The 26,524-nt window shown below is 41.8% G+C and overlaps 2 protein-coding genes across 5 annotated transcripts in view; both read right to left on the bottom strand.

Moving 5' to 3' along the window:
- Positions 1 to 8,846, bottom strand: part of LOC107225135 (one cut domain family member 2) — a 42,071-nt gene extending 33,225 nt beyond the window's left edge. For all 3 annotated transcript variants that reach the window (XM_046739307.1, XM_046739308.1, XM_046739309.1), the window contains exon 1: positions 6,187 to 8,846. In XM_046739307.1, coding sequence (XP_046595263.1) covers positions 6,187 to 7,753 — 1,567 coding nt within the window. In that variant the 5' untranslated portion in view covers positions 7,754 to 8,846. The remainder of the gene's footprint in view (positions 1 to 6,186) is intronic.
- A 4,801-nt stretch (positions 8,847 to 13,647) lies between these two features.
- LOC107217136 overlaps positions 13,648 to 26,524 on the bottom strand; it is a 73,042-nt gene continuing 60,165 nt past the window's right edge. The window contains exons 1-7 of one of the 2 annotated variants that reach the window (XM_015654510.2): positions 18,137 to 18,289; positions 16,212 to 16,607; positions 16,010 to 16,134; positions 15,519 to 15,743; positions 15,304 to 15,439; positions 14,194 to 14,323; positions 13,648 to 14,096 (exon numbers count right to left, since the gene is read on the bottom strand). In XM_015654510.2, the coding sequence (XP_015509996.1) occupies positions 14,011 to 14,096; positions 14,194 to 14,323; positions 15,304 to 15,439; positions 15,519 to 15,743; positions 16,010 to 16,134; positions 16,212 to 16,475 (966 nt within the window). In that variant the 5' untranslated portion in view covers positions 16,476 to 16,607; positions 18,137 to 18,289 and the 3' untranslated portion in view covers positions 13,648 to 14,010. Of the gene's footprint in view, positions 14,097 to 14,193; positions 14,324 to 15,303; positions 15,440 to 15,518; positions 15,744 to 16,009; positions 16,135 to 16,211; positions 16,608 to 18,136; positions 18,290 to 26,524 lie in introns of those variants that run through there. The other variant, XM_046740636.1, reaches the window with a different exon arrangement.

The raw sequence follows: 26,524 nt of genomic DNA, 5'->3' as shown, positions 1-26,524 counted from the left end.
GCGTTGATACCTCCCCTCCCCACACCGCCAACTTTTCCGCTCCCCCCTCCTGTGCCCTCACAACAATTCTTTCTCCGCACTCTCTCTCTCTCTCTTTCTGTACATAATATTTTCTTTTCTCTTCAAATCTGTGCATTTTATTTTTAAGTATCTTCTGTCTCTCTCCTATTTATACCTGCATTTGCCAATATTGCTTTGATAAAATAAATTTAATCTATCTATGCATGTATCTAACTATATCTATCTATCTATCTGTCTATCTGTCTATCTATCCATCGTTTCTTCTTACGGTTTCAGGCGTACAGAGGTTGTCGATTATTTTTTGAAACCCTGTCCTTCGGCCCTTAATTTGTAGTCAATTCGTGTCAACAGCCGATAAAAGGAACCCTCGTCTTTACAAAAAAAAAAATAGTAGGGAGTAAGTGATAAACTGGAACACACAATTTGCGGTTGGAGGAAACTACGTGGAGTACAGATCAACAACTAAATTATATCATACGGTTGGCAACACTGACTTATAGAGAGAGAAGCTTATCGTTCAATATGCCAGGTGCATCGAGTTACCTTTATCAACCGTCTAACCGAAGGAAAATTTGACCCGAGCTCTGAGTCTCGCGTATGCGATGTACGAGTTCGACTCGGTATCATATAATATATAAGTATTATAGTTATACAGGTAGGTATATGAAAAATTGAACTTTCCGAAACGTTATTGATGGTAAAAATTACTTGCTACATTAATTATCGACTGCGAGTAAGAAAGGAAAGGGAAAAAAAAGTCGAATAACTTGACGCGTCGCGTTTTATCATCTGCTCTCCGTACGAGATGCATTTCGTATACATATATAGGGTACATCAGATGTCGGATGCGAATGCTCTCTAAAAATATGGTGAAATAATGATAGAACGTTGGATACCCTGTAACGCGCTCACTTCACTCGGTACCGACGTATGCATACCGATCACTCTGTCTGTGTGTGTACGTAGCACCGATATTATTGAGAAAATAATTCGCTTTTGAAATAGGTGGCTGCAGTTCAGATCGGAACAGTGGTTACACTATGAAATGAGTGTATATGAGACGAGGAGACAATCCCTGTTGGTTCTGGATGCCAGTGAAACTTGTAACAAACATGTCAGACTAAAATATGTACAGACGATTGAGAAAGTTCAATTGCTAGTCGGTGCCGTACGTCGTACTTCGTCCCCCTTATTCGAATACGTGTATCTATGTATATAATACAACCTCGACTTTGTGAACGTTGCATCTGTGGATCTGTATGTGAAAATTTGTACCTTGGCTTTATTCACAGCTCTCCGGAATTATCTACACCCGTCCCGTATTCTATTCTATTTCTGTGTATGCAGATATATTTAACCTTTCTGTGATGCGAATTTCCCAAACCCCGGATTCAGACTTCACTCTTTGTCTATATTATTTCTCTGGATAACTTTCATCGCCGCGGCAACTCTTCATTCGAATTTATCTACCCCTCCTCGATCAATCGCCGAAACAGAAGCAGGGTCGGAATTCGAGCAGCAAATTTCCCGCGCCATTTTTTACCTTTCGAACCTCTATAACCTCTCGTATACAAATTTAATCGGAAAGTACATCACCGAGTGAATAAACGTTTGGTGAACTTTAGTCGGATAAAGGATTGATGCGAAAAAAGCGCGGGAACGAACAGATCTAACCGCAGTATCGACGGTTTTAATTGTAAGACTCATTCATAGGGATTTTGGCCCGATAAAAACACCAGATTTGACTAAACTGCGCAAGCTGGACACAATTGAAACGGGCAAGACATGGCCAATTTATTTCACGGTATTTTTTATCGCTCTATAGTCTAAATAAGTTAGTGTACGACCATCATGTATGATCTCAAAATGTTTTCCGCGAAAACTGGTTTCTTTATTTTTCATAGAAATGTTTCCGCTTGCAGTATTTTAACTCTCGTGTATATTCTCGGAACGTTTGCTTCAATCAATAGGTTACGCGCAAGTTCAATGTTAAAATGTTTGTACTATTCAAAAATTTTGAAAATTAGCTTGTATAATTAGATTCGAATAATGTTTCTGAAAAGATTGACTACCGCAATTTAGGTTAGCCTTCCCGCTAATATTGAAATTCAAAGCCCCATAAAAATATCGAATTTTTTCATCCAGCCGTTTCCAAGATGTTAAAAATTCGCGATAGCTGATGAGAAGTAAAAAATTGACAAAAACGTGTAAATCAATCCGTACCGGAGGTCGATACGCAAGAATTATTAAAGAAACAAAATTCACGGGATATTGTTATGTATAAAGTTTCAAAGGGTTGATTTCCAATTTACGTGTGACTTTGCTACGCGGATAGTAACGCCGCGCGACAGGATATCCCGTAAAATTGTAAAACGATATAGTTGGCCGTCGCAGGGCGCGGGGGCAAAGAAGCAGAAGGGACACGCGGACTCGGACGAACGCCCCGATGTTCCACAAAGTAGGTATTATGCCATGCAATGGATGAGTGTGTGTATCCATCAGCATGAACACAGCAGACGGCCCAGGTCTACTGACGGCTGCGTTCACGTAAGGTCTCCCGCCACGGAGGAGTCTCGGTAGGTATTAAATTTCGGCGCGTGCTCCGGGACAACGAATGAAAGTTACACCGTTACGTGTAGTGGACAGGAGGTAGCTCCGAAGCAAGAACAAGAAGCACCTAGTGTCAAACATATTGAAATCGCTATTGTATTCCACCTATCCTGTTCGCCCTAATTATACGGACAGGATATATTATGATCGTACTGTTCAAACTTTTTCCCACGAATCTTTCAATTTTTTTTTTTTTTTCTTCTTCTTTTTGGTTAGTTTTATTTTATCCATTGAATTCGGAATACTCGTCGAGTTCCTTTCGCGATAACGCATTCTGTTTTTATATACCTGTAGTGTGTAATTCGAATTGAAATTCGCGCGTCACCCGCTGTTATACAGAAACAACTCGACCGCGACAAATGATACGGGACGCGCACGCGGCGAGCTGACGTCACGATTTTGCCTTAATATACATACCCATGACGCATATGCAACGTTCATTTCAAACATATTATACATACTACACCCTGTGACGTACCATATGGTATGGCACCCTCAAGTATTATGCATTTTGTAATTTGACCGAATAGAATAAAAAGAAGAAACCCTTGACTGCAGCGACGAATTGAATTATGAATATTTTACAAGCTTCGTTGTAATACTGAGCCGCACAGGCAATTTTTTTAGCAACACTATAACGAAACTAATCTTGCCACAGCTCTCCGTGCGGTAAAACAAACCTCAGTAAGCAACGAATAGTCAAAACGATCTTAAAACAAAAATAAAATGCCAAGTGAGCGGATCGCGGCCATTTTGATTTTGGAAAAGTGTTTCAATCCTCCCTAAAAATACTTTACAAACACCTTTTTACGTTTTTATTCTAATTCAAAAACATCTGGCCTCTCGTACTCCAATCGAAGATTTGAATCCAAAGAATCGATTTAGAACTATCACTGAGAGTTTGGTGATTGGCTTGAAGTATTTCCAATTAGACTCGTATCTCCCGTATATATATTACATATGTATATATATATATATTATGTTGCTCTGTATTATGAAGGTGATGGTGATATACGAGCGTTCGTAAATGCAGCTATGGGTAAAACGTATGAAAGAATAGTGTATCTGACGCGTGTGTGGATTGGTAATAAGGCGTCCGGTCCGTTGGAAAGCCGTCGTTTACTAGAATAAACACCACAAAACCCTCAGGCATGTACATTGTACATACGTAGGTATACAGGTAACGTCGCGCAACGCGTAGTGTGTCCACCTACACTACCCATAAAGTGAAATGGTGTGTTTCCATATTGATTTTTTTGCCGTTCCTTGCACGCAATCTCGCAACAAACACGAACCGAAACGTGGGTATCTGCCGTGGCTGCACACGAGGGAACGGTAATAAAAATAAAAAAAATAAAAAAGAGAGGGGTGAAAACATGACATGACCCTTTTCCGGCTCATTGCTTCTGCGGTTTCAAACTTAATTTTCTAACCACCCTTTACCTCAATCCTCATACGCTTGTAAAATTCAGGCGTTGACTTATCAATTGTAACAACTTTGACAAGGAGACATTTTTTAGGGTGCATAGTATATATATATTATATATATATATAAGCGAGTGTTTGCGTTCGGCAGCGAAACTTTCGAGACCTCGATTGAAATTGTGATTTTGAAAATGAATACGCGGAATTACAAAGGTTGAATACGACCGCGCGCGAACGTCGAATGGAAAAAATAAAGTAGCGAGGGTTAAGCATCTCGTACCTCGGATATGGTGGGGCAGCACAGCTTCTCGCGGAAATATCTGAACCGAGGCATAGCCGCAGCGTAGGTGACAATAGGGTGGTGATCTGAAGGGCTTTGGTCGGAGGAACCCTTCTGCGGAACGTATTGTCTTCAGTGACACTCAAGCTTACGAGGATCCGGATCTAAGAGGGTATGGCGTTGGTACCGGCTGCGAACTAGTTTGAAACTGTGTTCCGTGGACGGAAGCACGGAACTGTTTGAACCAAGAAAACGACAGTGTTTCCAGTACTGTCGACGACGTAGATCCGAACACAGGGTGGCCACAAATTTGTGGGATAAAAATTCCACTTCCAGCTTTTCCAGGATCTAAAATCTAGTTTTCCATAACATTTCCCCAGTTCTAGTAAGTTACTAAAACCTAAATCGTTCAGCTTATTAACTCTATATTCGGTTAAAATTCAATTGAAATTGAAGAAAAATATAATGTACAAAAAAATCAGTTTAAGACAATTTGTTTGTCGACGAAAGAAAGTAAATTTGTTACTTCAAAATAATAATTTCTATTTTCCATGATAGAAAACTGATATTTTCAATATCTTCCATGACCATATTAAAAATCTACTGACAATTCCCGGTTTTCCATGACCCCTTTTACGTACCCTGATTTTTCCAGGTGTGTGGCCACCCTGAAACAGTATGCAACTTATCACCGAAGTAGAGACACTACTTAATCTAGGATATGTTGCAGCTTAACGTGCAGCTAATCGTCAGATAATCTCGGTATGCATATACGGTCTACTTATGCTGACGCGGTGATAATGCCGGTGCATTCTACAGCCACATCGATAAGTGAGTAAAAGTAAAAAAGTAAGGCACCGTTGCACAGCAACTCGACGCTCTTTCCACCGACGCGATGCGACAGCCTTAAATTACCATGGCAAAGAAGTGTAAAAACGGGCGGAATGAATTAATCAGACGGTGTTCGGTGCCTTGGACGCGTCTTCAAAGGCTTCCTTCTTGTTTTTCAAAGGCGGGTAGAATTCCCCGCGTACATAAAATAAGGTATCCGCTGCATATTCGGCTAAAATCTAACCGTCAAAAATCGCTACCTCGAAATTGAAATTTTTCCCGCGATAATAAATCCCTGCGGCCGTGCGTCCGCAGGAGAGAGATTCGTGAAATGCTCCGGCATAAGAGACGAGGGGTCCTTTTGTCGGCATACGAATCGCGGTGGTGAAGTGTTACAACGGAAACGTGGCGACGGCGTGGTGATGGCGGCGTCGTGACGGCCGCGACGGCGCGGTTATCACCAGGTATCCCGCGTGACTGCGATCAATACTTTGTACGCGGTGTTACGTCGGGCAAAGGAGGTTGAATTTGAAAAGTGGCATTTGGCGCGCTGTTATCTCCGAATGATATGGTAGGGAGGAGTCTGTGCTCTCTCTCTCTCTCCTCCACGTGGAGAGCACGTGTACCAACGCGAATTACTTAGAATGCTTTGCAACACGCATCTTTACTTCTGCACCGATTTGCCGACGTCTCGGTACCCTTAACGAGGTGGTAATTATTGCTCCTGCCTTTACCCCAAAAAAAAAACTTGGCGCTACCTTTTCTTCCATAAATAAATACCCATCACACGTCATGTCCGGAGCTTATCCCTTGGAAATGAAGAACAGTTCAAATGTACCGATATGGAATGATTTGAACCAACTCTGCATTTCTTTATACAACCAACGGCTATTGTCTCACGTTTGTGTCAGGATTTTTTGTACCTCGGTATAAGAAGGGATGACGGGAGTAGGTTTAACGGTGGGAATTTTAAAGCGGGTTTCGTGTGAACGATCAGGATTCGGATCGAATAAACTAACCTGCCAGTCTGAGGGCAGACATCCGCTGAAACTCCGGTTCCTGTAGCCACTTCCACATCCGTCGAAAGGTCTCACGACCACTTTTCAGTTTCGACCAAGGTTTAGGATTACGAAGAAGGTCACTGAGGGTACCCTGACTCCGGCACAGCACTCGTTGGGCGAATATCGCCTGAGGGATACTGTATCTTTTGAGCTCGGCACTGATTCTCTGTGCCAATTCCTTCGTGTTTATTTCCTCAACTTCACCGGCCCCGTTACCAGCCGAAGATACAGTCTTCATAACAACCGAAGTATGCTGAGCGTGTTGCGCGTGTTGATTCAACTGAGATTGCTGCTGTTGCTGCTGCTGCTGCTGTTGCTGCTGCTGTTGCTGTTGCTGTTGTTGCTGTTGCTGCTGCTGCTGCTGCTGCTGTTGCTGTTGTTGTTGCTGTTGCTGCTGTAAAGCCGACTGTTGAATTTGCGTCTGCATCGGTGGCGGTGGCGAGGATGTCGGTACCGATAAACTCTGCGGCGAGTGATGCGTTGGTGCAAAACTGGCCGCAGCGGAGGTCGGTGGTGATGGTGGGCTAAGTGCCGCCGGACTTTGCTGTAGCCTCGGTAAAAAGGCAGGTTCGTAGTGCGGACTGGCCGACTTGTGAGGTGAATTGAGACCGCTCTGACTGTAGGCGCTCTGGGGTGACAAGGGACTTGGTTGAAGGCCCGCGCCGGGCGAGGGATAATTGTGCGGAGGTGACATACCCATGGATGGTAGCTTGTCGTAAGGATAAGGCGAACCCCCGATACCAAGTCCGATGTTACCAAGACCGTTGTTCTGCATTACGGCAAAACTACCGGAAACACCGCTGCCGGTGTGTTGTACGCCGTAAACAAACTTGTCACTCATAGTAGAGATCGGTGGCAACGGTTGGAGCGGTGTCAGGGTGGCGTAGGAGGAACCCGGACTAAAACCAGGCGGCGACATTCTCTCGGCGACGGAAGTTAGCGTCTGATAAGTAGGCTCAGGTTGCATAGCGCGAAAATCCGTAGCGTCGATCATGCTTGCCACTGATACACTTATCCCCGATGTCGGCGAGAGTTTACCCGGACTCAAGAGTTCCGAGTCGGCGTCCCGAGAGTCGACGTCGACGTCCTGCGGCGGCACGATGACGGATAATGACTCCCTAGTGGAACCAACACCTCCACCGCCTCCACCGCCGCCGCCCCCTCCTCCTCCTTCTCCTCCTGGTGGTTCCTGTGACGAGGACAGGTCCTCCGCGACACCGAGTTCCCGTTCCTTCTCTTCCTTGACGCCGAGTGCACCGGCCGAGGCGAGCAGTTCCAACGGTAGGCTCGCGCACGCGATATCGGGACTCTGCGAGGCAGACGACATCCCTTCAACGCAGCCACCCCCGCCACCGTGGCTACTGCCCTCGTGGTGTCTACCCCCACCCACGCAGTTACCATTCGAGCCCCCACCGCCGCCACGGCCATGCGTAGACGGTATTACCGCCGACGGAGAATCGACCGATTCCAGTAATTGCTCGCTATGGTGCTGATGATCGGAAACACTGCTGCCTATACCTTCCATTGACGCACATTTAGTCCGGTTGGTACACTCCTGTCGGCTGGTCCTGCTTCTTTTTCCTTCTCCTTCTCCTCCTCCTCCTCCTCCTCCTCCTATTCTTTTTCACCTCTTCCCTGTCCACCTCGTCTCCTATCACCTCCGCAACAACCACCGTCTTCCTTCACCCTTCGCGAGGGGTTTCTATTGCACACGCGCGCGCTCCGGCCTCGCCGAACTCGCACTCGCCGTTTCTTCACTCCTTTGTTTGTTTATATTATATATTATACAACGCAATACGTATACCGTTCCCTGCACCCGTCACGTCGTTGATTCGCTTCTTCCGTCACAAGATGACAACGGCTCGTCCCCCTTCGGCACTGTACGTTCGTACCTTGTCAGCCTCATCGAGACACAACGGTAAACAACTTCGGGCATCTACGACGCAGTGTCATCACAATAAACCTTAACCATAACCTGCACACGTAAACCGAGCACCCGCGTCACAAATACGTGGATGTATGACATAAAACGACACTGGTGTCACTAGATTATCACGACGGTGGAACAACAACGATTTACGGGACGACCGATTAGTACCGGGTATTTTTCGACGTAGTAACAAACAGCTTCACCTGGCACGCGGCTCGGCCGGGATGAGCTCTTAACCATCACTGACAACGAGTCCCGATGACAGTTATATCCTCGGATCGTCGGCATAAGGAAGCGGCAACGTATAAGCGCCGGCCAGCGAGCGCCCATGACATACGCGAGGCGAGTGAGTAACACCACCGCCTGGACGCAGTCTCTGACGCGTCGGCGCTCACCCGGGTTCCCGCCCCCTTGCTTCCCCTGCACACCAAGAGACACACGCCGCCGCTCACCAGGTGTCCCTTATAACGCCGCGACACGACACGGGAGTAGGGAACCAGGCTCGAGTCTCCTCCGAGTCTCAGCTTCTCCTTGCATACACTACGCACGGAGTCTCTCCTCCAGGTAGAGTCTGGCCGGCTATTGTCGGCCCCCTGCAGCAACCGTTGCTTCGTTTTAAGGGTGCCGCAAGACTGCGGTTCGCCTATCCGGTCCGTTACACTTCCGCGAAACACACGATAAATAAGTTTGAAAAAATAAAGGGAAAGAAAAAAAAAACAAACAAATAAACAAAAAGCGAGTAAAACGCGTGCGGGGAGAACTGCCCTTTATCCAACTTATTCTGTACTCGAGTCTCTCTTTCTCTCTCTCTCTCTGTCTGTCTCTACTCGATCGGGGAAAATACCGCACGCACACTCCGTCCCTAAAACGACGGCCGGGACTCTCCGGGCACCGAGACAACTACGTTCGTGGGGGGGTGCAGGCTGCTCCACGACGACCACCCTTTCCACCACCGTCACCGCTGCCCGCCGACACTACCACCATTACTACTGCCGATGCTGACGCTGCTGGTGGTGTTTTACCGCCGCCTATCGATTTTCCGATAGCACGTCGGCTCGCTCTCGGTTCGATTAACCAATAACGTCGTATTCGACTGTCCAATCGACCACCCGGAGCTAGTTTCACCCTCCCTGCACCGTACGTTGATGCTGTTGTTGCGACTTTTCACAGCCACCTGCGTCGATGACAAATTTTCACATTGCAATTATACCGAGCGTCCATCTTTCTTTCTACTGTCTTTTGTTTCGCTTCGTTATTTTGTCTTTATTGCAGTGTCTCACTTGTGTGTTATATTTTTTTTGTACACGATTTCATCGTGTAAACGATCATGCGATGTAATCATGATCGAGACGATTGGTTCACCATCGACGATGAATAGCGGTGAGATTCGGTAGAAAAAAATTTCCTCCGCAAAGTTTTCTCTGCTCTTCTCATTGGCGAAAAATTATAAAACTCTGTAATCGAGGCTCTACGCCGTTCGAATCCGTACGTCAATCGTTCGAATCAATACCGTTCGAAGTAGGTTGAGAGAGGCGCGCGTAAACTGCGCGCGGAATCGCGGCGACCGATGAACGTAAAGCGATAGTATTTATACGTCCGCACTACACTAAATTATTATATCGTCCGGTATAAAAATTTTCGACAATGTCGCAATGCGATGTCGATCGTGCACGCGTAATTTCTCGGATTGTTTAATACGCGTGAATTTCGTGCACTGCGATATTATTTCAACACCGATGCTCGGCTCGACTCCTTCGAAAATGTGACGCGTCCGTAAAAATCCATACCCAGCAACGTTTTACCGAAGGTTATGTGCTAATGTATCTTTCCTTCCCATTTTTCGTACAACTACCGAGTTCGAAACGCGCAAATCGAACGGTATCGAAGAGACCACGAGGTTTGACGCGACAACCAGAATATACAGAGACGTAACTACTACCAAACGACGGAACTGCGCGGATCGCGACTTTGCGCACCGGAGGGCGGGGATCTCGCAACAGGAATCTCTAACGAACTCGATGCACAAGGGAGGCTGGCGGCGAGGGGTGACTACCACCCAGGGGCGTCCGGTCGGCGTAAAAACCCGCGCGAAAATGGGGCCCCTGCAAGTAAAAACTAGTCGTATAAAATAACGTTTGCACGCGGTACATCAAAATGGAGGATGAACGAGCGTGTCCATCCCGTTGTACGTACAATGAGCGAATCAAATGTCAAACTTGAAGTTTCTGCGTTTCGTTCCATCGAAAATAACTTCCATCATAGTGTCCAGGAGGATGTGGAAAGAATCCGAACTTGGTTGAGTCAAAGTCCGATGCGAAAATTCGATCGCAATTGACGAACCGAAACGGAAAACCGAGGCGTCGGGTTTATCGGCGCGCGGTATCGACCCGCGTTTTGTCCTAACCTAGCGGAGGTCAGAGGGTGGAGACGGCCCTGAGGGATGGCGTAGGTTCGGGGCTGTGGCTGCGTGGGCAGCAGCTCCGAGAAGCGATGTAGCGTCGATATCTCGCTCTATACGAGGCGTCGCGGCGCCATGCGGGGCGGTAAAGGGGCGCCGCGTGCCGTTCGGTGGTGAGGGGTGGATGCGGGGAGGCGAGAGTTTCACATGGAATTAATCGATACGACGACCGATATGTATTATGTACCCTTATACTCGCGGTGAAATGTCGCCGCGCGGCGCTACCGGCTTCTCCTAGTCGCCGGCGCTACGCTGTAAACCATATACATGTATGTACATGTAAATGCACGCATGTGTATTGTGTATAGTCATATGCACACGTGCGAAGACGCGGTGTCTTCTACACTTTCGTGTACAAGTATCTACCTTCGACGCGTATAACGGGCTTCGTTTCGCTGCTTCGTGTTGTTGTACACCGTACAATGAAATATCGAAAAATCGGAAGACGAAAGGCTCGCTTTGTAGAATTTTCAAAAACGCCATAATTTATTCCATAGAACTTAAAAATGTAGATAGTCGAAATGTATAGGAACCAAAGTTTAGAAAGGTCAAAGAATGGAAAACCAAAATGTAGAATCGTCAAAATTGTGATGATTATGCATTCCGGTTTTCCATTACTTGACGTTCCAGTGTTTTAATTTTATATATCCGACTTTTCACACCTCAAAATTTTATAGAATATAGATTTTTGCACCATCTCTCTACATCCCTACGCCAAATCCTTCCTGATATTCAACATTGCAAAAAAGCTAAGGGACTCTGCCAGCTTGTAGCATACCTTTTGTCTTTTATCGATTCAACTATCGATATAAATAATCATTTCTCCCATTTATTTACATATCTTAAATCGAATTACTTGGATTGACTGATTGAAATGGTACCTGTTGTTTCTTCATTGTCGATATGAAAAAAAAAAATCAATATTCCTATATCCAATGTAAACCACGAATTCGACAGACAAACCTTTTCTTACATACCTTACATATAGGTTATAAACTCGCAGAACTCGCTGGTTGCCCGACGATGCTCAGTCGTGTTATTTATCGATCAAAATATCAATTGGGCGCTGCAATTTTTAATTCCACAGCAGGTTGCGTCAACCGGCGAGTCGACCCCGACACTGTTTTCTTCAGTACATACAAATCGATACCTGCAAAACTATTATACATATAGATGTATGATTAGTTATGGCCAAAATAAATTTTCAACCGGAACCCGAATCCCGTATTATATGTATATTTAGCCATAAATGAAATATAAGCCCTGATCCACCAATTTTCAGGCAGCTAGTTTTAACCTCAAAATTCCGATCCGGCGAAAACTTGTATATTTTATAGTTCCGCATACACACTAACTGCAAGATCAGAAAGTCTTCAAATTTTTAGAATTTTACTTCTTTATACAGCATACATTGATCACTCTTGTCACATATTATTTTATACCACTCTAAAAAATTCAAGATATACTCCACTAAGCTAAAATGTCGAATTCTTAATACACATAATGAAAAAAAGAAGAAAGCACAATTAATTTGTTTGGCCTTTGCATATACGGCACTAAAAATATCGGAAGAACCCCCCCATTTTTTATACAGTTTCTGAGGATCTATATCTTTGAACGAATATCATATTCGTAAAGATCAGACTATTCTACTACAAAAAAAAAAACGTGGCAAAATTGATCACCATATTTCGCGTGAAAGAGTGACGCCTAAAGGTCAAAAAATTTGAAAGTTTTTCATATCTCAGTGTACACTATAACAAACACATTCAAATTGTAGCGAAATCGAAATTTTTACCTAAAAAAGGTTGGTCGAAAGTTGTAACCGGATCGGTGCACGTATAGTACGACTGCAGAAAAGAAGGTTGTCATCTCGTAAGAGAATCTCGTATATACCTGCAACAATTGAAATAATAAAAAAAGGATGTAAGGTATTCGTGAGAAATTGTAACAAAATAAATAAAAAATAATCTCAATTCGAATAACCGTTGTTCCACCAATGCGATAGAAGGAGTTTTCGAATCGCTGAGCGCGCTTCCCTGCGAGGGTTCCAACCGGGGCTCATTGCAGGGGTCTTGATGGGGCCCATATGTAGCTCCCCGGCATTAACCAGTGGCTGGTAACATATGATCGCATAAACTTCACCACCGGATCGAGACTCGGAGCATGCTTGGGTATCGGGCACGTTCCCATTCGTCCTGCAATGAGCTACCGTCCTGTACGGAGGGGGCCCCCAGGGTAGTGCTCACCTGCCGCCAGGTGCGAGTTCAAGCCATCTGCGGAGGGCCCGTCAGGCCCAGTTCGAATCCTTTGCGCAAGCAAGCACTCTACTTACTGGCGGTTTAAAGCCAACCGGCATACGTAAAATTATACGACATACGTACGGTGCAACATTATGAATGAAAAATCCGCGCGGGAAAAAGATGCTCGATTGAATTTTTCTAGACTACACTACATATATATTACGACAATGCAACTTACGCTTGCAATTAACATTTTTTTTTTTTTCTTTTGTAACGAATAATCGACTTTGTTTCAAAATTGAATCAATTTCGATAACGTTTCTGAAGTTTTATAATGTTGGTGAATTTATGTACAACGGTATTAATATATATATGCCTGTCGATTTTCTTAGGTTGGAGAATATCAAGTCTTTCGTTATTACTTCGTGAAAAAGTGTAAAAGTAGTAAATTCTTCACGGTACGACGGATCGTTATCGTATGTCGCTGACGCTCGACGATTCTCGCAATCGAAGAAGTTTTTCGAATTGTACAAAACGTAGTTATCTCATTTTTTATACCAGATAAAAATCAAATAAATTTGATTCAACTAAATTTTGAATTGAAACAATATTTCATATTCTATTCACCAAATTTATATTCAAATTGCAATTTTAGAATAATTGTGTACCTACTTGTGTTCCCCGTGTGGATAGTTGAATTACCATCAACAAACTTTATTCATTCTATAATGAAAAGAAAAAGAAAAATTCAGATAGAGGCAAGAGGATGAAAAAAAATTAATCGTGAATAAGTTTGCAAATAAATTCGCGAGGATATAACACATTGTTTGACACACATGATAAATATAAGGATACAGCTGGTAATTAGAGGAGCAAGGCTTGTCACCGGTAGCGTGTTTATCACATACTTGAGTATCATGTATCAGAGATCATGCGTTTAGCATCGTAGCTGAGACGTATACACACACACACACACACACACACGCACGAGCGCGCGCGCGCATATATGTACATGCATACGAGTGTCTGATAGCGCAAGGAGAGCGTTGTACACACATTGCAGTTTAATTATATATGCGGTAGTAGTAGAACTCAGTAAATTTGAAGATACATCAATATTGTATTATTGATAATCGAATACAACAGGACGTTCAATCGTACTCGGCGCCAATCGTGATGCTCACTTCTTCGGACACGATCCTGGTCTGATGGTACCATCGATTGGTGTCCAGAACAACTGTGGATAAATTGGAGATATTGATAAAATCCGATCTCAACATGGCAGTCGATGATAAAACGACAACTTCTTATTTCTGTTTTTCCTAATCTCATACTTATTTCCCCGGGTTCAACGGTGACCGTCATTCGGTTACAGGTGTAGTGACACTCCCTCGGTGGTTCGAGTATCCAGAGTTTTTCACCTTTGAGTTGAGCCTGCCAAGAAGGATGTTTGACGTCGTCGACCTTGGAAAAAAGGATCCCTGTATTACCTTGCGTCGGGAGGGTAGCGGCTGATCGGCTCTCCGCATTGCTCGACCTCGATCGATTATAACCGTACGGGTTAAACAGGGTGTATATTCCACCCCTCGACGCATTCAGGGATGAATTCATAACCCGTTTTACCATTCCTCGAAATGCCGCCGAGGGTAAAATAACAATATCAACTACTCGAGTTGGCTGTAAAGTTGTCGTCAGTAACGCAGAAATTTATTTTTGGATTCGGCTGCTAACGAGGATCAGTGCGGTCAGGTGACTTTGAAAGGAGGGGGTTACAATCATACATATTTTTAGGAATTTGCTTTTAAAGAAAATTATAACACTTGGAGAAATTTGATCTTGAGGGCTTTATTATTTATAGTTTGAAAAACGTTTTGGAATTTTTTCACTGAAATTAATAACAAAATGGCGACATGGCGCGTATAAGTAGCGAACGACCGCGTTTTCAATCCGGTGGCGCAGATTCCTCGGTCAATTTTTATCCGATCGACTTCAAATTTTTACACAATCTTTAAAACTTGTTTATCGATTCGACCTCGTACCTAGATTTTTGAATTTCAATAGCAAATTTTTTTTTTTTTTTTTTTTACAAAAATTGTACAACAATTTTTTGTTCACAATCACATATGTTTGAAAAAAAACGATGACTAACCCGAAAAGGGTGATTCTTACTCTAAAATTTTCTTTACTCTGTTACAATGCGTCTAACCGCCATTTTGTTATTAAATTCCATGAAAAAATTCTAATCTGTTGTTGAAACTATAAATAATAAAGTCCTGAAACTCAAACCGCTCCAAGTGTTGTCATATTCCTTAAAAAAAAAAAAAACTCCCCATCCCCGTAACACAATCGGGAAAGCCACAATTGTTGCTGTTATTGTTTGATAAAGAAAAAATTAATTTCGAATCTTGGATCACGCGAAAGTAAAATCTTTGCCTAAAACTCACGTGCATGTGAGCCCCATATCCGGAACTCCCCATAAAGATCCAATCAGTTTTTTCAGTCTCTGCAGTATCCGGTAAAAAGTAAGGAATATCGTAATGTTCCCTCAACGTCGCTCCGATCTCCCCGTCGCAGTTACTCCTTTAGTCACATAATTTAAAGAATAAATCAATCGAAATACGTTTTCAAAAAAAAAAAAAAAAAAATTATGTTGCCCTACCATCCGATGTACCATGGCTTTGTTCCAGCCAATTGAAGGGCCCGACTGGTGCTCATGTTGAACACTTCTCGAAGACTTTTGAACTCGGTTTTGTACGGAAAAAACTGACAGTCTGCTTCCTGTCCTTCGTACAGCGACTTGAAGAAGGCGAACGAAAACACCTTGGGCGCTGTCCAATTAGTCGTTGCATCAGTGACGACAACCGGTTGGCCGGAATAAGCGTAGCTAAAAAATATTCCGATGATTACAATTACAGCTGGAGCTAAATTTTGACGATTCATTCACGAGTGATGAAAACTGGCACGATTTAAAACACCGTATCCCTCAGTCTATAAGATCGTCTGAGTATCTTGTCATTTTTGTAAAAAAAAAAAAAAAAAAAAACAAAACAAAACAAAAACTACCATTTAGACCATATTCTCCAAGTATAAGGCAAGCTGATTTTATTAGATGAAATTAGGAGGGAGTGAATGAAACGCGTTTAAGCTCACCGAAGTTCGAAGAGCGCCGGATCGATTTTAGTCACTTTATCAACCTGTTGAATCCCCAAACACATCGAGCAATCCTGCGGCGGTCGGAATACTTGGTGAACCGAGGACGGCATATCGATAATGCACTTTGAAAATAAGACAAGAAATTTTAGGCCCTGATATTTATTTCTTGATTAAAATCATGAAAGGTTCTCTCGCTCACCTTCTCACGTCGCGTAGGCATCAAACCATCCTTAGCGTATCGAATAAACAGCATCGTCAAAACAGCCGCGAAGAAAGCGTGCTTTTTTTTAAAACAAAACTTTGCCTTCCGGAGGCGAGTGTAAGCCCGGAGATGTAAGTTGGCTCGTGTTGCCAGACCGATTTTTTCCAGTTCACCGAGGATCCCGATCAAATCTTTCCTCGCGTTCTCCAAGGAGCGTCGCGACTCCGTCGAGGACCGCAGCTTCTCACCTCTGTCCGCCATCGCGTTTAGCTCAGGAAACACTGTCGCCGCTTTCGAGTAACGCCCAACATCTGCTGCGCCTCTCCCTCGATATATCTGGCCAACAACACAACGTTCGCCGTCTCAGATCACGAGACGGCCATCCCAAGGATTCTGAAACCGAGACGCCATTCGCTTGGAAATCAAATAAATCATTCAAATTCGTTAACCTGCGTGATAAAACAAATAATAATTTTTTCCGAATTTATTTCAGTAAAACTACAAATCTAATATTATAAACTTTTTCACATGTTTTTAGGTACATCTTAACGAGTGTGCGTAAAAATTTTCATCAAAAAGTATTAAAACTTTTTTACACGTTATTCTTCTTCGTGTCGGCTGATGTCTGAAACAAAAAAAAAAAAAAAAGTAAAAGACGTCCTCATTAACTGCATAGTATTATCTATGGCGTGACGGACGATTTTGTTGGTACGTTTTCTGGTGCAATATATGTAATAATAATACGCATTATTACTTCCAGAGGGACAAAAAATTCAGAAATTTTTTCTCGAAACCTAAGTCAAAAAATGAAAAAAAAAATCCGTCACGCCATAGCTGATACCATGTAGTTGATGAGGTTATTATTATTATTATTATTTTTTTTTTGTTATTTCAGATACAACCATATTTGTGTAATCAGTTACGCCAACCCATCAAGCACGGGAAATATCAGCCGCCGCGAAAAACATTGATAATATTGAATTTGTAGCATTTCCGAAATATATTTTAAAAAATTAGCGTTTTTGGATGCTGGTCACAGTAGGAAACCCCTTTAACATTTATTTCGCATGATTTCTAATTATTTCTATCTTATCACGTGATTTTTCTTCATTTCCATTGTACCAAGTGATTTTCAATGTTATCCTCGATTTCCGAACGTTTTAGGCGATTTTCAGTTATTCCTGCGTCGGGAGGAATTGTAAGAAATCACTGAAATTCACTTGGTGAAGTGGAAATCAAGGAAAGTACATTGTAACCTAGAAGCCGATAGAATGCTAACGAAATGAAATCATTTGACGTTTACCGCTTGACACTTACAACAATTTCCATAATTTCAAACGCTTGCCGCTTAATTTCTTTACCACTCTCATGTGATTTCAAGGGAATCGCGATGACCTCCAATGATTTAAGTTAAATGTCGATTGGTTCATCGCTATTTCAAAGAAATATTTTAGCCAGCCAGGTTCCTTCGATTCACAGTTTTAATTCCGATTGCATAAAAGTTTACGGCTTACCTTAGCGATAAGCCACTCGCCTGCAACATGGATACGTTTGTTTTCACTTTCTGTATACATAATTTTGAAACAATTTTCTCGTTTATGTCATAATCACATGATGAGTAGATAATTAAATATTCTGGAGTGGATAGTTTTTGAAAATCTGTTCCAATTTTTACATCTTTATCGAAACTCAATGTTCCATACGTTTTCATTTTATCTGGTAAAATAATTATCCTTTTTTCAACAACTTTTAATATTAAACGACATTGGTTTGCCGAATTTGTAACCTACGTCTCCCGGATATGGATTCGAACTCTATCATTTGGTAATGTTTTATTTATTTATTTTTTTTTTTTTTTTAAGACAATGATTAACTCTCTGTGCTGATGCCTGTATGCGAGTTGTTGAAACATTGATTTTTACCTTGTTTAGAATCGGTGCTTCCAACTATAATCCCCATCGATCGATAGCACGCTTGCCTGAGCAAAAATGTGTGTTACGGTGGTTAAACTCCTTATCTCACGTTGCAGCTGGTCCAGGATTCGGAGCACTTGACTGACTTTTTAAAATACGATCGCTGCCAACCCATCCTTGAACCTTGAAAAATCCTCTTGGGATGTCAGCGGAAAATATTTGAAACCAGAATGTTCTGTAACGCCGTTTCGTTTTCAAAAAATATTTTATTTAAAGTTCTTCAACTTTAGGATCGCGTTCCAAGAAATAGTTAATTTCTTTCACGTCGCACTTTCAGTAAACACAGCAAAAATTTAAACGATATCAATTTATCGACTATAGTTCGGTCGAATTTGAGACTCGATAAGAATATCGAACTACTCATTTTTTATGTCATGAACACTGTGAATGAAAGGAATATCGTTCCCGTTTTGCATTTGCGAAGGATTGAAGCTGTTATTTGGTAACTGTTAATTACGATCGAAATTGCCGTTCGAATTGTCAATTTGCAAACGTAAAAGGCTGCTGCAGCAGTTGCTGCGCAGTGCGTCTGTGTATCGTTAAAGTGGATCATTCGCTCACTACAGTCGTTTCAATTTAAACTGCAGTTGTTGGATATGCGAGAAGTATTTCCGATAGGAAGGATGAGTGTCAATCTATTTATTTGTACAGATTTTGGTTTCCATATTCGCAAACGAATTGCATAATTTTATTTTGGTAAAGCGTAAATTGTTAAACCAGTTTTGAAGATCGATATTATTTGAATAATTTTCTTTCTCTATTTATACTTCTGTGCTGTCTAGCTGGCAAAATATTTGAATGCCGAATAAAATGTTTGGTAATATATATTTTTGATCCGGAAATTGAAAACTCATAGAAAAAGCTCAGGCGTAATACTTTTTCAAACTCGGTATAGCTTCACACCTTATTAGATGCAACCCGTAAGCCGTAAACCGTGAGTCGGTAAAGCAGAAAGTGTGACAACCATTACTTTCAGGTACCCAAACAGCTCTACTTACCATTCGAGAAATCTATCGACAGTTGGTAACAACATGTGTATAAGTTCAGATGTTACCTGTTACGCTGTTGTGAAATAATTTCTAAGGAAGCGTTTAACCGTTATGTGATAATTCGCGTTTTATAGAATTGCGGTGAAATCGAATACTGAAAAAATTCACGAAGTCCCCTAGAAATTATTAGACATCTCCGAAAAAAGGATTCGAAGTTTGATAAAATTCTGAGTAATCCAAAATTAAATCAATACTTTTCGTAATGAATTTTATTTCAGTGGTTTCTAGGATCTATCCGCAACTTTTTGTAAAAAAAATAATAAAACACATTTTAAACACATCAAAATTTTTTTTATAAGACTCGAAAATGACGGAATGAGCTGCTCACAAACTTCATGCAAATATGTCGACGCTCGAGCGACGATAAGCGAAGAAATATATTCATAAAAAAGGTAACTCGGAAGGCTGAATTCAGTAGTACCGGGAACGGATGAATTCAATATGAGTTATATGAAAATCGAGGGTGAGATAAGTATGTGAACGAGAGAGAGAGAGAGAGAGAATTCTGCGCTGTAGAGTAAACCCATTTGAAATTTTTTTTTTTCAAGCAGAAAATATCGGATATTCAAAGGTACGTGATTTCGAGTGTTCGAAATGACGGATTATTACAGGATAATGCCTATACCATTTATCATTCAATGCCGTTCCATCAGGATCACGGCTCATCGAGCAACGGTGGATATTTTGGACATAACCTTAGATCGTCGGCGGCATTATGAGCGCGTTCTTCACAAAAAATATGACGAAAAAAAAAAAAAACAATTTTATATTCGGAATTAACCAAGCGAGGATCTTTTTTGTATCGCTGACTACCTCGCCTGAAGCTACAACAGGCTTCACAACATATTACTTATAACGCGCGGGATATCATGATGATCGATTGTTCTCATTATTGAATAAAAATGGGCATCTTTACAATCCGTGCTTATCAATGAATTTTTGTCCTTTTCTTTGATTTGTTTGAGATCTGAACTGAATAGACGCGGTGTGTAGAACAATATGGCGTCGCACTGGATTAACAGCTGATCGTTACAGGTTAACATCAAGACAAAGAAAACGTTGCGAAAATTAGTAACTAGACTAATAAAGAAAAAGAATATTGTTAAAGCGTAGTAAAATGATTATAATTTGAAACAAACGCATTCAAATTTTCATTACACTTTTTTTTGTATGAAGGATCTTTTTCTTCGTTCTTGCAATCGCAGTTTTCTTCTTCAAAACGAGTAGACAATGCATATACCGGCAATTATCAGCAGAAAATGCAAATAAAATCCGGAATTATATTATTATTGATTAAGATTTCAGTTATATTTATGCATATAACAAGCATAAGACGCAGCTCTCCACGTATATATATATATGCGTATATTATATCGCAGGAAACTGGCAAAGAGCGAGGACTGAATAAAGCGAGTCCTGCAAAGCTTGCAGGCTGATTCGGCGCGGGCGCGCTGCCGTATTTCCGCCTTTCATGTACATCTCAATTATCGTTATGCAAATTGACTTATGTTTTATGTGGGGGGGGGCGAGAGGTCGGTATGGTGTAGAGTAAAGCGTTTCGTTGCCTCCAGGGTTAAACCGCGATCAGCGTAACTCGTAACCCAGCGAATTACAATATGTATGTGTATCGTGCATAAAGGGGGATTCCGCTGTATGCAGAGATAGCGAGCTATTCTGTCTGACGATAAAGTGGTAGAATTTCTACCTCTGCTACGATTTTAAATAGCTAATTATTAATCGGTATATCCTTATATAATTGTCACAGTGACATTACTTCATGGATCATATATTATCGATGATGACCACATAACGATTGATAAATTTCAATAACATGCATTACGCGTCGATGTTGGTGTTGAAAAATTATAATTGGGGATTTTCTGTCTATATATATATATATATATATATATATATATATATATATATATAGATATTATACTATGAATGGTCCCGGGTTTAACGTAGGTACAGGAGCTGTTGTCGCATCTGTCATATACTCGGCATTATATTATGATCCTGATCCTCGTCCCGCGTTATATAGCAATATTCATTCTCTACTTCATCGGGACCGCAAATCAATCCGGATTTCCCGCACAGGATTACACCTATTTCTATGTTTATTATCAATGTACGATAAACCGATTTCCTCGCCAAGGGGGACAAGGAATACACGGTATAGCTATAGTTATATATATATATATAGATATGTATACATATCTATATGTATACCTTGTACACAGATTTATAATCGGAGTGTCATTATATTCGAAAATTTCCGACAACTGAGTATAACTTTTATGAAAATCCTCTACAGGCCTTCCTTTCATGCATGAAATTAAAAAACATATTACGTTGTGTCATTATTTGGATTCACGTCATTCCCTCAATATATTCTCTCACCATATGAACGATATCGTAATGCTGGGACTGATAAGAATCAGTTCAGAAATCGAATTCAAAATACTTTGGAAACATCGGCAATCGATTAATTTCAATCGAAACGATATGGAGTACCCTAGAAATCGCAATATCAATTGTGATACGAATTTTTTGTATCCCTGTAGAATCGTTCCGAATTGCTATGAAAAATGTAAAAAAAAATGACGAAGTAAAAAAAGAAGAAAAAACAATACACAAAATTGACTGCAGTATCAAATATTTAATCCATTTGTCAATGGGTCGGCATATTTTTATTTTTTTACCCTGACCCTCATAGTATAAGAATCCTTGAGTACATTTCTCATTCCCAATCCCTTTTGTCGGTACGTAAACATACGAATATACTTCAGTTCGCCATTCGCACGTGTATTGTATCTATATGTATATACCCACATTTTCCTGGCATGATATTTCCTACGAGCGTAATCCTGATATTACCGAGTGAGCCGACAAAAAATTGGACTGAAAAAAGTCGAGTTCGTGCATGGTTTGCAGGTTTTCGTTGGAAATTTAAGTATAATATTGGTGAAATACGTCATCGTTAGATATTACGTGACGATATTTTACAAGGTGAATTTAAAACTGATATTGTTACGAGATTAACAGTGTATAAAGTGTGAAGTTCAGGTGATTAGATCAAACACGTCACGTTGAATGACGGTTTTCGAAAATGACGAAAAATTAAAAAAAAAAAAAATATTCATGATGATAATAATGACGACAATAATAAGGTAAGCATCAATCTACAGCTAAAAAAACACGTTTCGTTTGTTTCACGCTACATAGCAAGATTCTACCTTTAATCAAGATTTCTACCAATTTGCGCGGATGGCGACGGTGCGAAGACAATGCCTATTGTCGTCGTAACTGGTTGGGAGCTCCAAGTGTCCCAACACAACTATACACGATACGGAGTACCTACCGTATAACGGGTGACGTGAAATTACAAAAAATTATTAAAATCGGTACACGATTGCTTACCTGGAACAACCAATCACAACAACCGGTTGTGATTCCTTTTCACAATTGTTATATTCGCTTATAATATTAATTTAAATCTTGTGACAATATTGATTCTGAACATGTGAAATTAAGCACATTCAATCAGAATCGTACAACGTATAATACTTACTTGTTTCGAAGCGACGATAAAAATAAGAATTTTCCAGATCAAGGAACATTTTTACCTGAAGGATTAATTCGTTCTTTTCGAAAAGGTGCGCGTACTGCATTAGTTTACGAATGTTTCCATTCAAGGAGACACCCGTTGGATTATCAAATCCAGCGTCCGTTCCTGACAATCGCAAAGAGGCAATGCGGCGCGGGATGTTCGTTCCTCTGGGAGTGGTAGGAGCCACCGGAGCAGCTTTGCTGGTCGCTTTGCTTCCGAATCTCTCCCGAACACTGGATGCAGAGTCTCTAACCACCTTCCAGGAGGAGGCCTTTCATCCGACGATAGAAACAGGCAGCAGCAGAAACGGCAGAAGCAGCAGAAGCAGAGGCATCAAGCTCCTCCTGCGAAACACTCCGGGCGTTCCCTCAACTTCAAGTCTGCTCTCACTTCACCGAGGGTAGTGCGTCGTCCCGTACCCTGCAGTGAATACACAGCTACGTTTGTATTTGCTAATTGTGAATTGTCTGCTGTGCATATACCGTTCCTATCATTCTCGACGTCTGGTTTCCCACCTTGGTCTGTACACAGTGCAAATTCGTTCTTCCTCCTCCTGATCTTGATCTTGATCCTGCTCCTGCTCCTGTTCCTAGTCCTCTTGCACACGGGACTCTACCGTCAAACGCCCAGTCGCAGCACATCACGCGTCACGTCGTCCGGTGGTTCTTCCTCCAAAGAGCTTCAGTCGGCATGGTCGAGACCCTCGAGCACAACTCACTAGTCACTTGCTCAAGCACCAGTCCACCAGTGCAGCCAGCCAAGGAGTACCGAGCACCGCCAAGAGGCACCCGCAAGCGAAAGGGTACCAATTTTTACATTCGAGGGTTTGCAGAGTAGGTACAAAGGTACAAGGTAGATATGTACGGTAGGAGCACGCCACGTATGTACACCTGGGGACAATGAGTCTGAGACGCGGAATTTTTTACACTAGAGAGTATGTTGGCAACACAGAGAAACCTACAGCGCCATAGTCGGCCGAGCGTGAAACAAACTCAATCTCAATAAACATATCATAACCCATGACCGTGGAATCTAACCTTAGATTAGGTCTGAATCTAACAAGTCATTATCCCTGCGGTATTTTAAGGTTAGATTCGACGGTCATGGGTTATGTTATATTTATTGAGATTGAGTTAGTTTTGCGTTCGGCCGATTATGGCGCTGTAGGTTTCTCTGTGTTGCCAACGTAACTGTCTAGTGTAAAAAATGAGCCGTCCAGGATTCATTGTCCCCAAGTGTACATACTTTAATTCCGGTGTAGGCCCAGGGTTCTCTTCCTTTTCCATACAACTTCTTCCACGCGCAGTAAACACGGTGAATTTTCCTCAAACTCGAAAATAGACCATCTGCAGTGTTGTGTGGTTTTTTCTTTGTACATTGGACCATTATACCTGTATGTATAAACGGCAAACACGAGAGCGTTTTCACGGTGTCCAGTGGTCCTGGAAATGTCCTTAAATTTGTCTTGTGTCTTGGAAATATTCTATTTCTAATGTCCATGAATAGCCTGAAAATATTTTGGAAACTACCCTCGAAATTGTTACGGATTTTTTACTGGACGCTATGGTTTTGCAGGGTTTTTTTATTTTATACATGATTCTGACCAATGCAGTTCTGACCACTGAGACTGTCACAATGAGCCGTACAACCTGGCGCATCGTGATTCCCTTCCGCAGACAAAAGTTGTAAAAAAAAAACAAAAAAAAAAAAAAACAATCATACGGCATTACGCGGTGGTGAGGAAGTATGTTTATCATTGCGATAATGAGATATTTCGGTCCATAGACTTTATCTGCCGTGGCACGGCAGGCTTATAACCGTAACAGTGCAATACAGACAGCTGGAGGTATGTACATCCACCTACACCGCCTACGTCTATACCACTACTGTAAACCCGTTCGACGACGAAGTGAAGCGCTCGTTTCAGAGCGGTAAAATTATTGTCTCGGGGGTCTGGTGCCAGTAGCTAGATGATGCAAAGAGAACTGGGGACAGGATATAAGCTGCGGTCTCTCCAGGGACAGGGGACATATTGTTTGGTTCAGTAATTCCTTCCGTTATTTCCACTGTTTGCTTTTTATCATTGTAAACCGATATATTGTTTGAGCTAACTCCCCCAACGTAGATGGAGACGCGGAACGAGAAAGAGAGATTTGCCTGGATAGATATCTACCTACACACGCACACACACTGGTCGCTGCCATTCCTGCATAAATTTGAAGACGCAGTTCGAAGAATTACAAAATTTTTCAACGATTTCGAATACGGTATAACTTTGCAACCTTTAAGAGTATGTGAACTGCATGTGCAGTAAAGTGAGTGTACCAATTATTCACCCTTTTTGATTGTATCTGTTTGATACTTAGTTCTAAGATTAACAAAAAATAAATTTGTAGTGCCCAACCCTATAGCAATTGGTTGTGGTCATCGAGAAGTTCACAATTTGTGCCGTACATCTATAATTTTGGAAAATAAAAGGATCGGTAATTGGGTCTAAATCTGTCGATAACCGGTACACTCACTTCAGCTGAATGGAAACCCGTTGCATCCTCTTGCAGGTGCAAAAAAATTGACATTGCACTTACGACTTTGGAAACCTACGCGTTCTTGTTGATTCCGTTACTAATATTCGTAACTGCAACTTTTCCCCGCGACGATTGGACGATCTAGTAACTTGCAGCATTGCAGCGGTAAGTATAGTAACTTTAACAGAAAACTGCTGAAGGTAGTAAAAAACAGACAGAATTTTTTTCCCTGCGGTGCCTTGGCATAATAGTCACGTATGTATGTACTATGTATGTATCTAAGTTAGGAACAACCCATGCGAAAAGAGATTGGAAAATAATTGGTATACGTGCCACGATAGCCAATATACTTTTGATTTGGAGAAGAAAAAAATTTCGACGAGTGTACGACATGGTTTGAATTGCATGGTGCGAATATGGTAATTATTATCAGCTCGATAAAATAACAAGAGATGGAGAGAAAGCTCGAAGGTTCGTCACTTGGATAATTGCGAGCTGACATTGATGGTCGTCAATTCGACTGTCCTGCGAGTTTTAGATGGTGGTGCTCTATCAAGTGTTTGTCGATAGCACCGTTGTGTGTATATTATACACATACCCTACTCTCGCTTGTCACATGGCGTGACACGTGTCCCGACACCGTAGAGTCCTTGCATTTGCAAACAAGGAACAAACCTCGGCAGGATATTATACACAATGGCCACTTGCTTCCGCGAGCCTCTTTAACACCACATCTCCTATAAGGTGCACGTGCTCCTCACTGTTCCACGTCACTTTTAACACTAATCCAAGAGCAATTTGAAACGTTCCTGGTCAAAGTCGTGATTGATGGATAGGAAAATTCAGCTGATCATCAAAGACGTCAAGGAAGTTCTGATTTGGAATGAAAGTTTACCTCACGGTTTAGGGTTACCAAACGTGTAGTGTTATAGTTAGGTATACCTATCTACTCAACATTACTCGCCGTTCCATATCACTTTTAACACTAATCCAAGAGCATTTTGAAACTTTCCTGGACAAAGTCGTGATTGTGGGGTAGGAAAATGGAACTAATCATGAAAGATTTCAAATAAGTCTTTATTTGGAATGAAAGTATACCACAAGTTTCAGGGTTACCAAGCGTGTTAAAGTTGTGTAAGTAGGTATACAACGA

Source organism: Neodiprion lecontei, chromosome 5 (assembly GCF_021901455.1).
Source record: "Neodiprion lecontei isolate iyNeoLeco1 chromosome 5, iyNeoLeco1.1, whole genome shotgun sequence".
Taxonomy (NCBI): Eukaryota; Metazoa; Arthropoda; class Insecta; order Hymenoptera; family Diprionidae; genus Neodiprion; species Neodiprion lecontei.
The sequence above is the reverse complement of the archived record's forward strand: the minus strand, read 5'-3'. Positions and strand labels throughout refer to the sequence as shown.